Source organism: Stylophora pistillata, chromosome 10 (assembly GCF_964205215.1).
Source record: "Stylophora pistillata chromosome 10, jaStyPist1.2, whole genome shotgun sequence".
NCBI lineage: Eukaryota > Metazoa > Cnidaria > Anthozoa > Scleractinia > Pocilloporidae > Stylophora > Stylophora pistillata.
The window spans coordinates 18,371,354-18,384,657 of record NC_142528.1 but is presented as its reverse complement, the minus strand read 5'-3'; the positions used below and the strand labels follow the sequence as shown (position 1 = coordinate 18,384,657).

Below are 13,304 nucleotides of genomic sequence, written 5' to 3'. Positions count from 1 at the left end.
TTAAGTATTGCCAAGACTTTGGAATCATTACCAAAGAGTCTTTGAAGAGAGTAACAAAATGAGCAACAAAGTACTTTACTCATGAAAAAAACCTACTATCATGTCCCTCAGACCAGCATGGAGTTTGCAAATATCAACAGAAGAGATCAACCCCGAGACTGAAAGTGCTTTAAAAAAAATTTGTGGAGAAGTATCGTCCGTTGGACAAAGGGCACTTCGGAAGGAAACTACCAAGGACAAGGCAGGGGCTTTTCCACCGCCGGCCGTCTTCACGAAATAAGATTCCACCAAAGTGGACTTGTTGGCGGGACTAAGGGCTCAGCAGCGACAACTGAAGGAGCCGTTCAAGCTACTTCGGAAAGTGGGAATGTGAAAGATGCTACATTTGTTTACGACTGTATCGTTGAAGTGGCAGTTGCTCAGATGCAAACATAATTATGCAGACGAATTCGAATATGGCACGGATTCAGAAAAAGACTTTCCTGACCGAGAGGATGAAGGTATTACCGCATTTATGGTTTCTAAATCCGGGCGGCCAATTCGCGCCCATTTTTGCTCGGATTTCTAAGATACGCAAACAGTAGATATCTCTATTTTCGCTATTGCATAAATAGCGCTCTCTACTGCAAGGATCGTGCATCATAAGTAGATATCTCTAATAACCTAACTGAAAAGAATACAAAAGAACGTTCCTTTTCCGATCATTTCATCGTTGCCAATCGCAATCGACCCATTGTAAAACAAAACATAAACCAATATATTGTGCAAAAGGTCTCTTCACAAGTTTGTTGTCTTCCTGACAATCTTCTTTGACCGGCCAAGTGGTTGAAAAGGAATGCTTCAATGTTGCGCACGGGCCGGCAATCAAACGTTTGTGTGCAGAAGAGTTGTAACTTACTTAACCACCTTTCAAACAAATGCCGAAAGTCACTTGGATGATCTTGGAATTATTTCCTTCCAGAATTGAAAAAAAAAAGTTCTTATTGTACCAGTTTTCGACCTAATTTTGGGTTTACGCTATGTGTGCCTTTTCAGCCAAAATTGGGTCGGAAAGTAATAATTAACTCGTCAAGTTATTTATTAACAGTAATTTAACTGACAACTGACAAATGGCCTAAAAAATCTATCTGAGAACTGATAAATGGCTCAAATTATAACCAACAACTGACATTTGTATCCCCCCCCCCCATCCAGACCCTCTTTTAAACTTTCGTGGAAAGAATAATCATCATCTTAATAGTAACATCCTCGTGAGGTTTTTCAGAAGCCATTTACAAACCTTTTACAATTTATAAAAACATAAATAACGATAAAAACTCATGGTCAGAATTTAAGATAGTATTCCACCAAGTTCTAGAGCTTATAAAGGAAATGTCTGCCTCGATAGTGTGTCTTGCAGAGCGCGCTTGAAAGATTCCAATGAAGCATTTTCCCTAAGTTCTTTATGCAAGTTATTCCATATGTTGGCCCCTCTGTAGGAAAAAGTGCACTGGCCGGTAGCCGTTCTGTATAGCGGAATCTGCAAAGAGTTCCGAGTACGAGTGTTACGAGTAGGTATATTTGATCGCTTGCATGTATATTTAATAGTTGCATGTATATTCAATAACTTGGATATATCAACAAAGTTGAAGTGGTAAATTGGCCACCGTAACGATTACAAAAGCTGACGTTTCTAGCGTTAGCCCTTCGTCGAAGCGAATAGAGGAATTGTGGGTTGTGTGTGCTTTTAAAGGCAGAGAATGAAGCTACGTTATTTGTGGGAACATGGCAACGAGAAAAACAAGAATAAATTAGTGTAATGAAAAGCGTTCGTTGATCCCTGTGGGATTTAGACTGCCGGTTTGAAAGATGAGCTTTTCTTCAAGATTTTAACGGTTTTCCGTGCTACCTAAGTGCAAGGAACTGACCGCAGATTGTCATATGTTGCTTAGAATGATTAGGTAAATCAAAATGTCTAGCGACTGGTTTCGATGTGTCCTTGTCATTCTTCTCCACGTCTCGAAGGTGTTCTCGGAATCGGTCACCTAGTCTTCTGCCTGTTTCGCCGATGTATATCTTTTTGCAATAAGTGCAAGTTATGCAATGGATTACATTGGCGGAGGTGCACGTGAAGTGATCGGTGATCTTAATGGATCGTTTAGGTCCCGATATTTTATCAGTGTTGTGAATGAAAGGACACGTGTTGCATCGTGCACGAGCGCATTTAAAAGTGCCTGGTTGGTCATTAGTCTGAAAAGAGCTTCTGACCAAAAAATTGCCTATGTTTTTCTCGCGTTTGAATGAAATGAGCGGAGGCTGTGAAAAGATAGTGCTTGTCTCTGGATCGTTTTGAAGTAATTTAAGTTTTTAAGAATGATGGATTTAACTGAGTGGTTGTGAGGGTGAAACGTGAGAGTGAATGGAATGCGGTCGGAATCTTTCTTATGCGACGTTTGTAGTACTGAATGTCGATCAATAAGTTGGGCGCGGTGGTAACCCGCTTGAACGACAGAAACAGGGTAACCACGTTTCTCGAACAACTGGCACATTGACTCTGATTTGTGGTGGAAATCAGAGTCATCACTGCATAAACGACGAAACTGAGAAAAAGGAATGGAATTATTAACGTGAGATGGATGCGAAGACGAATATAACAAGTAATTATGCGAGTCTGCAGGTTTGTAATACACACTAGTGCATAAACCGTCACCTTCAATTGAAACTTTGATGTCTAAAAAGGATAAAGAATTGTCAGAAATTTCCCAGGTATATTTCAGAGCCGGGTGAAAAGAATTGACTGCGGTTATGAATTGAGTGAGCTCCTCTCTGGTAGAGGAGGTAGCGCCGATACAGTCGTCGATGTAGCGACCGTAGAGTTCAGGTTTGGACCCGTTGTATTGGCTGAAAAATTGATGTTCGACAAAACCTACAAAAAGATTGGCATAGCTAGGTCCCATTTTGGTGCCCATGGCTACACCACTGGTTTGTTTGAAGAAGTTGTTTCCGAATGAAAAACAATTGAGTGTGAGCACTAGTTCGGCTAAGCGTAGTAGTGTTTCAGATTTAGGTTCCTTATCAGTACGTTGATCACAAAAATGTTTAAGGGCCAGAAGGCCTTCGCCATTAGGAATGACAGTGTAAAGAGACGTAATATCCATGGTGAAAAGAAATTTGTTTTGGCCAAGGAAATTAAAGTCTCGAAAAATTTGAAGAGCGTGTTGGCTGTCTTTAATACATGATGGTAAATTTTTGACGATGGGAGCCATAATTTTGTCTAGATAGCTGGAGATAAGTTCGGTAGGGCAACTGCAAGCCGAGACAATGGGCCGACCCGGATTGTTAGGTTTGTGAATTTTAGGTAAAAAGTAAATACGAGAAGTTCTAGGAGTGGTTATGATGAGATTTTTTGCTGTGGCCGGCAATTCTTGTTTAGTTATGAGTTGGTTGATCGTATTCTTGACGGAGTTTTGATTACTGGCAGTGAGGTCTTTGTCGACCTTTTGATAAAAAGAGGTGTCAGAAAGCTGCCGCAAAGCTTCTTTTTGGTAGAGATCGGTGCGCCAAACAACGACTGAGCCGCCATTATCGGCCGCTTTGATAACTATGTCTTTGCGTTTTCTAAGACTTTTTAGAGCCTACCACTCTTCAGAAGAGAGATTAGAAAATTTGGTAATACGCTTGAATTTAGCTTGTTGATATCGTGGCGGCATTTTTTGATAAAAAAGTCTAATGATGCGCATTGGCCCTCTGGGGGAGTCCATTTGGACTTTCGAGTCTGAAGTGTTTCGAACAAAGACACTTTCGAAACACTTCAGACTCGAAAGTCCAAATGGACTCCCCCAGAGGGCCAATTCGCATCATTAGACTTTTAATCAAAAAATGCCGCCACGATATCAACAAACTCAATTTCAAGCGTATTACCAAATTTTCTAATCTCTCTTCTGAAGAGTGGTAGGCTCTAAAAAGTCTTAGAAAACGCAAAGACATAGTTATCAAAGCGGCCGATAAGGGCGGCTCAGTCGTTGCTTGGCGCACCGATCTCTACCAAAAAGAAGCTTTGCGGCAACTTTCTGACACCTCTTTTTATCAAAAGGTCGACAAAGACCTCACTGCCAGTAATCAAAACTCCGTCAAGAATACGATCAACCAACTCATAACTAAACAAGAATTGCCGGCCACAGCAAAAAATCTCATCATAACCACTCCTAGAACTTCTCGTATTTACTTTTTACCTAAAATTCACAAACCTAACAATCCGGGTCGGCCCATTGTCTCGGCTTGCAGTTGCCCTACCGAACTTATCTCCAGCTATCTAGACAAAATTATGGCTCCCATCGTCAAAAATTTACCATCATATATTAAAGACAGCCAACACGCTCTTCAAATTTTTCGAGACTTTAATTTCCTTGGCCAAAACAAATTTCTTTTCACCATGGATATTACGTCTCTTTACACTGTCATTCCTAATGGCGAAGGCCTTCTGGCCCTTAAACATTTTTGTGATCAACGTACAGTTAAGGAACCTAAATCTGAAACACTACTACGCTTAGCCGAACTAGTGCTCACACTCAATTGTTTTTCATTCGGAAACAACTTCTTCAAACAAACCAATGGTGTAGCCATGGGCACCAAAATGGGACCTAGCTATGCCAATCTTTTTGTAGGTTTTGTCGAACATCAATTTTTCAGCCAATACAACGGGTCCAAACCTGAACTCTACGGTCGCTACATCGACGACTGTATCGGCGCTACCTCCTCTACCAGAGAGGAGCTCACTCAATTCATAACCGCAGTCAATTCTTTTCACCCGGCTCTGAAATATACCTGGGAAATTTCTGACAATTCTTTATCCTTTTTAGACATCAAAGTTTCAATTGAAGGTAACGGTTTATGCACTAGTGTGTATTACAAACCTACAGACTCGCATAATTACTTGTTATATTCGTCTTTGCATCCATCCGCATGTTAAGAATTCCATTCCTTTCTCTCAGTTTCTAAGACTTCGTCGTTTATGCAGTGATGACTCTGATTTCCACCACAAATCAGAGTCAATGTGCCAGTTGTTCGAGAAACGTGGTTACCCTGTTTCTGTCGTTCAAGCGGGTTACCACCGCGCCCAACTCATTGATCGACATTCAGCACTACAAACGTCGCATAAGGAAGATTCCGACCGCATTCCTTTCACTCTCACGTTTCACCCTCACAACCACTCAGTTAAATCCATCATTCTTAAAAACTTAAATTACTTCAAAACGATCCAGAGACAAGCACTATCTTTTCACAGCCTCCGCTCATTTCATTCAAACGCGAGAAAAACATAGGCAATTTTTTGGTCAGAAGCTCTTTTCAGACTAATGACCAACCAGGCACTTTTAAATGCGCTCGTGCACGATGCAACACGTGTCCTTTCATTCACAACACTGATAAAATATCGGGACCTAAACGATCCATTAAGATCACCGATCACTTCACGTGCACCTCCGCCAATGTAATCCATTGCATAACTTGCACTTATTGCTTAAAGATATACATCGGCGAAACAGGCAGAAGACTAGGTGACCGATTCCGAGAACACCTTCGAGACGTGGAAAGGAATGACAAGGACACATCGAAACCAGTCGCTAGACATTTTGATTTACCTAATCATTCTAAGCAACATATGGCAATCTGGGGTCTTTCCTTGCACTTAGGTAGCACGGAAAACCGTTAAAATCTTGAAGAAAAGCTCATCTTTCAAACCGGCAGTCTAAATCCCACAGGGATCAACGAACGCTTTTCATTACACTAATTTATTCTTGTTTTTCTCGTTGCCATGTTCCCCACAAATAACGTAGCTTCATTCTCTGCCTTTAAAAGCACACACAACCCACAATTCCTCTATTAGCTCCGACGAAGGGCTAACGCTAGAAACGTCAGCTTTTGTAATCGTTACGGTGGCCAATTTACCACTACCTCGTCACCCACACAGACGGGCGACGAGGAAAGGTGATGTCAGCAATCACATTGCTGAACACCATCGACTTACCAACCACAACATTGACTGGGACTCTGCGCAATGCCTAACCTACAGCACTGACTATTTTCAACGACTGACTCTGGAAAGCTGGTTTACTAACTTAGAACAGACTCCCCTAAACAGATGTCAACAACTATCCGCTCCATACAAACGACTCATTCATGACATAAACATCACAAACGACTGAAAAAGAACGACCTAACTTTACCGACAGATCGAAACAGACCAATCACGACCGACTTACGTCACTTGAGTCTTACAGCTAATAACATCACGGCAAAACCAACCGATCATTTCACACGAACTGGAATAAGAACATTCTACTGACAACAATCATTCACTTGACTCTGATGATGACTTCCGCACAGGTTGTTGAAACGTCAGTCAGTACCACCGACAACAGTCCTTCCCAGGACTACACTCACCCGGACGATCAGACTGCACCTTCACACTGTAACTTTGTTGATATATCCAAGTTATTTCGTTACTCCCACCGACGCAGCCCCAAACAGTTTCTTTCGAAACTACCAGCCTTTATTCATTTGTATATTTAATAGTTGCATGTATATTTAATAGTTGCATGATTGTTGCACTTTTGTCACAGGGCTTTTGAATCATCTCCTTTATTAAGCTATAGGGAACAAAAACTGACATCAAGATGTTTCCATCGACTTCTTCCTTCTTCTAGCGAAAGTATAGCTGGATTTCTGAAAACCGAGAGAACAAAACTCGATCCGTATTTCTCCTCTCTATTTTCCCAATTAGTGGCTGTATTTATTGCAAAACCATTGGCAGACCGAAAATGCTTCACTCGTCGATAAAATAATGCGGCTTCCATCAAAGATTCGCCGGCTGACGAAAAATCCTTTATATACCGGAAAATCCTAATTGCCGAATATCTACTGAGCTTGTGAGAGGATATCGACGATGGGTCAGTTCTCAGCAATATCGGGCAGAGATTTGTGCTGATCCTACATAGGAAGAGGGCGATTGATTACTTTCTGTATTTTTTTTTTTTTTCGTTTTTCCCTTTTAGACCCCTCACGTCAGACACACTTAAGCTCACTGAAATCTCAAGCCTGTGGTTTTTACTTCAGCTGTCGGCTTCTTCAGTTTCGAGAGGAAGAAACAAAAGGGGAACTCAAATTTAAGATATTTGTATTATACCCAGCTAAAGTAACAACTTCGACTATTTTAGCATCACTACTGGATTGATTCTAATACATTGTAAAAATATTAGATCACCATTAGTTTATCATCTTTATAAGGACTCAGTGGAAACGGAAAGGAAATGGTGAAACAGATTGTTAATATCTTAGTGAATAGAAATAAGTGACAATTAGATATTTGGGATATTCCGGTTACCGTGTTTCCCAAAAAGGCCAAATTTAAAGCCGCCCTCAGATTTTTAACGCTTTTTTCATGTTAGCTCTAAATTGAAAAGACGTTTAGCAAACTCACCGAGAAACGATTTGGTTGAAACACTCATCATAAGGATGCTGCATTTCGGAGTAACTGTCCTTCCTATCTTTTTGGTGATAATGCAAAATCATTTACTAATTTTGAAGGTCTCTTGATATAAGGTTGTACCTCCTGATGATTTTTGAAAAGCGGACAGCTAACATGATAACTTAACGAGTACAAATCACTGTAGCAACCCAAGATAAACAGCGTCGTTGTTTTTTATACACACCCAATGCAACGACATATAAATCGCTTGTGAAGAGAAAATACACGTAAACCAATTGAATTGCTCAATATATTTACAGCCTTAAAAGGACACCGAATGTAACACCACTCTTTATCCTAAAATCGCTTGTGAAGAGAAAATACACGTGAATCGACTGAATTGCTCAATATCTTTACACCCTTAAAAAGACACTGAATGAAATACCACTCTTAATCCTAAAATAAGCTTAAAATTTCATCTGAAAACAAATTGTGTCACTCACTATCACGGCGTAATTTTTGGGGTGAATCCTCAGCGATTTGAACAGGAGAGCCAAGCTGAATACGAGAACATCAGCAGAACAGCTCATATCCATATGAAGGTCGATCATCAGCTCGTCTTTTTTCCAAGCGATAACATCCTTAGTCATTTCTGCCCTTACTCTGAAAGTGATATTAACTAAATTTATCATGTTGTGTTAGTCAGGCTATAACGATGGTAACTTTAACATCTTTTAAAACGAATTGTTTGATAATTTTAAATAACATAAACTTGGTTGTAAAATGAAAAAACCGGTTATCCATAGAGTTGATGAGATCATACAAAAAGCTGGATTCCTTTCCTCATTTTTCTCTCTTATTCTCTCTTGAGTGCGACTAACCAGGAGTCCTTACCCAGAAAGCCTGTATATCGGCTTTGTGGAAACACTAACAATATCACTGTAGTTTTTGCTGTGCAAATGAAGGAAAATCTGAGTTGAACGTAGTTGAATTTACTTTGATAAGGATCTGTACCACTTCAACCCTACTTTAAAATTTTATTTATTCCCTGGTTTACGCAAAAAAGCCTCAATTTATCGCCACGATCAAAGGAGTTCAATCGTGGTGCTTTCGTCCGATCACAGCCGGAACCAAATAGATCCCTGGCAACCTTCTGTTGCTCATCAAAGTTGTCATGGTGCAGAATGAGCACTTAACACCAAAGTCTAAAAAATAACACTAGCGACTAACTACAATGAATCAACCGTACACAGAGAAACATTTATTTTTTACTCAAGTTATAATAAATAGCATTCTTCACCACAATCGGCTTGTTTTCCAGAGAGACAGTCGTTATCTCAACAAAAGTTATTTAGGAAGAAAGCAATATTCGAGAAAATGTGGTTGTTGAGTGGTATGAATTTCTAAAGTGGGGTAGAAATAACCACAATAAGGACGAAGTTTTTCTCTCAAAATTGCCTAGCGACGCGAATAACAAAGTTCGATTCATAAACGCATCAAACAAATTAATACTGTAAAGCCTAAAAAAGGCCACACATAGACGAATATAGGTACTTATTATATATTGCCAAGCGTAATTAATTATTTCTATCCGGTGCTATATAAGTTGTGTACCAATAGCTCTGTCATTTTATGAATTCACATCGTAGGACAATAATGGTCTCCTTTCAGCATTTTTGTAGCGGGTTCCTTCTTCTCTCCTTTGGTAAGTGAACTATGACAGTCTAAGAAGCATGCAGGATACGCACGCACACTCATTTAAGAGTCTTTTTCAAAGTATAGGTTTGTGTCCTTTTGGACCACTGCATTAGCTGGGGTAGAGAACAAAGAATCATATTTAGTACAATAGCTACATGTCGGCGTCAATTAACCACTTCGTTCAACGAGGTTTATCTGCCTGTGGCGCGGCGTTTACGTAAACGGCAAAAATGAACTATTTTTTGCTCGCCTTTCTCGAAATCCTTAATCAAAGCTGTAGAGAGATAACAACAGTCCTCTAACTAACAAATAATTGGAATTTTTCCACTTTCGTTTTACAAACGGCTGAAAGCAGACAGTGAGAAGTTCACGTTTCCCGTTAATGTCTGAATCATGCTTGACTAATTTGCTATTCAATGCCATTGATGTAATGCTGACTTTTTGATTCGGTTCGTTAAGCTAGTTCTCAGTTCTCGATGAGTTCTTTAAGCCAATTCTTAATAAGTTAAAATTTATATCACACGATTCCCAGCTTGCTTTTGTACTCTTTCCTGCTCTTATAAAACTTCTGTGTTACAACTGAACCCGACGTTGAGAAAACAGAGAAAAAAGCAATTCAGTCCAGGGATTGAGAAAACAGAGAAAAAAGCGATTCAGTCCAGCGATTCAGTAATTGAAACTCAGTAACCAGCACTTTTTAATCATGATTTCATTTGCCCAATTTCAAACTTTTTTTCCTTCACTTTCGTTGTTGCTGACCTAGCTCGATAAAGATTATAAAGTTGTAGCTTCGTGGCAAATGTGCTGCTGTTTTAAACGGTTGGTTTTTTTTACTCCCTTACACGGAGTGATTTCACTCCATAAAGTCCTCTAGCTTCAACGATCTGTATATAAACGTCTGACTTTTTCGCAGCTACGCCCATCACTAATTGGTATCAATTGCTGATTTCTTTAAGTTAAGACGACATTGAATGATATTTTGAATAAATCAGACATTCAGGCCTTCCGAGATGAGCAAACTGAACATATTTTGCTTCTATTGTAACCCTTCTCGACTTTGACGTTTTAAGTCCTTAATGTTCAATATTAGAATTCAAGTGACTTACCTCTTTTGGCCAACATTTCATTACAAACAGATTTACTAATATCTTAATCTAAGAAGGATTCAATCGATATCGTCATCTGTTTAAAATATGCCCTACTTCACAGACTGTGGTGGCATCTTTCCGCTTGCTATCCAGTTCTATAAGTCCTCAACACTAACGCTGAGAGTTTTTGAGAGGTACATGTATTTATTATTCGTCTGGTGACAACACTTATTCTAACTCGTATTAAAGTGACTGACTCTGCTCTGACCATAAGTGTTTCCGCAGTAACCTTTGAAAGGCTTCTACATCCCGCCAGCCGAAATATCGTCGACTTTCATGAAATAGAAGATCATAATTCCGTCTTGAAGTCGCATTTTTCCTCTTGGCTTGGTAGAATCTGCAGCAATTGGCATGAGAAGAAATTGATGACAAATAGAAAATCATGATATTGACAGACTTACGAGTCTTATTAAAACTTAGATCTTTTTTAGCGTATCTGCACGCGAAGTTTGCACCCATATTCCCTTCTCTCTCCTTGAATCACCTGATAATGTATCGACTGAATGACTCCGATGTATTATTACCCTTCTAAGTTTTAATAAGACTCGTAAGAATTTCATTGGCACATGGATGATGTAATGCGCGTACTTTTTCAGCTTTTGACACAAGATCAAATACTGAATACATACGTGTGTCTATATCACACACGTAATTCAAATAAGACTTCACAGGTTAAGTTTGCATAGCTTACTTTCAAACTCAAGTTCTTCAGTTCTTAATCAAACTTCAGCTATAGTTCTGATAGATCGATTCTGTTCAGTGAAACTCAAACTTAAATCATTCCTTTGGTTAACATAATTATTATTTTTTAATCTATTTTGGCTAAGAAAACGTTGCATTCTCCACAGCTTTGTTCGTGATCGTGTGTTTTGCTGACGAAGGAGCGAACAAACATGACGATAGTGATGAAAAGATAACAATTCGTGCTAGTAACGTGTCGGCCAGAATACTTGGTCGGTCAGGAAAAATAATGGTTGTACGAAATGAAAAAGACGACAATGATGATAAAGATGGCAAAGATAGTGATGACAAAGACGACAGCGATGGCACAGACAAAGACGACGAGAATGACTCGGAAAGCAAAGACGACATAGATGATAAAAACGACAAAGATAGCCCAGATGATAAAGACGGGTCCGACGATAAAGATGATAAAGACAATGATAAAGATGACGAAGATGATGACGATGACGAAGATTTTACTGATGACAACGAAAACTTGTTAAGTTTTGAACTCGATGAAATCGAAGAAAAAGATGCAGATGACAATGAAGTCGATGACAAACATTCTGTGGATTCCTTTGATGATGTGAAATTCACCTTTGGGAAAGTAAATGAGAAGTCTACGCTCGACGGAATCCGCGTCACCACTGTGAACTTGTCAACTTATCTTGATAATCAAAAGGCTTCACTTGAAATCATAGTGTATATGTTTCATGAACCTGGGAGTGTCAGATTTGGAAATGAGACATTTGCTGTACAAAGTGGAACTGTCAAGTTCAATATTAAGGTAAGTCAGCGTAGCTAACAGTACTGTGTGTGTGTGTGTGTGTGTGTGTGTGTGTGTGTGTGTGTGTGTGTGTATGTGTGTGTGTGTGTGTGTGTGTGTGTGTGTATGTGTGTAAGTGTATCCGTTTAGTCATAAGAGTCCCTTATGAAGAGGTATATATATTCCTTAAATGAGTATCAGTGAAAAAGAAAGTGGAAAAATATAGTGGTTATGATAAATTGTTCATATGTGTTTTGTACAAACAGATCAGTAACTGGAATTTCTGTGACGATGACGATTCACCTGGAGAATGTAGTGAGGGCAAAGTAGGAGAATTTCTCGATCTTAGCCTTAAAATAAAGAGCAAGGGATCTCCGAAAGAGGTGGACGAAGATGACCGCAGAAAAAAGGTCTGCGACTCTAAAGATGATGATGACGATGATAAGGATAAAGATGACGATGACGACGATGACGATGACTGCCCCATCATATACGACGTTGGTGGAGACTCAGAACTGCTACTAAATAAAGGGGTAAGTGGAGGGCACTTAGGCGTAGATGTACTTCAAGAGACTCATCTTGGGAACTTTTAAACTACAGTCAATGAAAAAATTAGATATTCCGGATAATAAAAACGATCAACTGCGCATACTTCTTTCTTGCATTCAACGGGACTTTTACTCCAATGGTTTACAACCGCTCGCCAGTTTCTCAATTTTAAGCTAAAAAAGAAAGTTGCACAAGAATTACAGTTAACAATTTGGTCGTAGTAAGTCTTTCGCCTCTTGATTTTTTTGTGTAACACAATGAGGTTAAATGAGAGGTAGCAGTCACGGGGTTATAAATCGCTTTTAAATCAATTTCTGTTTTGTCTTCCCTTTTCCAAGGTCATGATAGACGGTGATGAGTACACTACTATGCCACAAGGATTTCCCAAATTTGAATCCGATGACAATGAAAGGAAGTTCGTGTTTCGTGTCCCGAAGTTTAAAAGACACGTGCTGATTGATCCGAGTGTGAATGTTGGCAAGGTGCTAAAGGAAGTCGTCAGAAAGAGTGCTGCCTCTTGGTTACAGTTCAATATTCCTGTTATTGTTCTGCTTCTCGTTGCAGCTATTTTTACAGCTCAGTGATAGACTTTGAAATAGAACCAGTCGCTTGATTAAGGCCAATAAACGTTGTGGATGTTAAACTTGAAGTATATTTCTAAATTTTCAAGTAGATACATGGATCCGTATGGCGACAATTTGCACACAGCATTCTTTTTAGGGGCTACTCTCAAGTAGAAAAGACAGTCATAATAGCTGTGCTGTTTTTCCTCGTAAAACTCGTATACCGTAAAAGCGCTCAGAATCTGACCAATCGTGAGCAAGTAAGTTTGCCCTCTTCACAAGCAAAATTAAGAAAAAAATACCCTCTTCATTGACCAATCAGCATTAAGTAATTTTGCCCTCTATGTTATTGTATATAAACAGAAAACATGCTTCATCTCAGATTCATCCAGTCGAACTTTCCTTACAAATTG

At 39.4% G+C, this 13,304-nt stretch overlaps 1 protein-coding gene and 1 long non-coding RNA gene across 2 annotated transcripts; one reads left to right on the top strand and one right to left on the bottom strand.

The window, feature by feature from the left end:
• Positions 1–1,214: 1,214 nt before the first annotated feature.
• Positions 1,215–11,016, bottom strand: LOC148722097 (uncharacterized). The gene is made up of 3 exons (XR_015992452.1): positions 10,249–11,016; positions 7,948–9,255; positions 1,215–1,519 (listed from the first exon to the last, which is right to left on the bottom strand). It is a non-coding gene; the product is annotated as an uncharacterized LOC148722097 (long non-coding RNA).
• LOC111321935 (skeletal aspartic acid-rich protein 2) lies at positions 9,044–12,977 on the top strand. The gene is made up of 4 exons (XM_022924955.2): positions 9,044–9,149; positions 11,139–11,800; positions 12,046–12,312; positions 12,667–12,977. The coding sequence occupies exons 1-4, from the start codon at positions 9,077–9,079 to the stop codon at positions 12,910–12,912; spliced, it is 1,248 nt and encodes a 415-aa protein (XP_022780690.2). The 5' UTR covers positions 9,044–9,076; the 3' UTR covers positions 12,913–12,977.
• Positions 12,978–13,304: the final 327 nt, after the last annotated feature.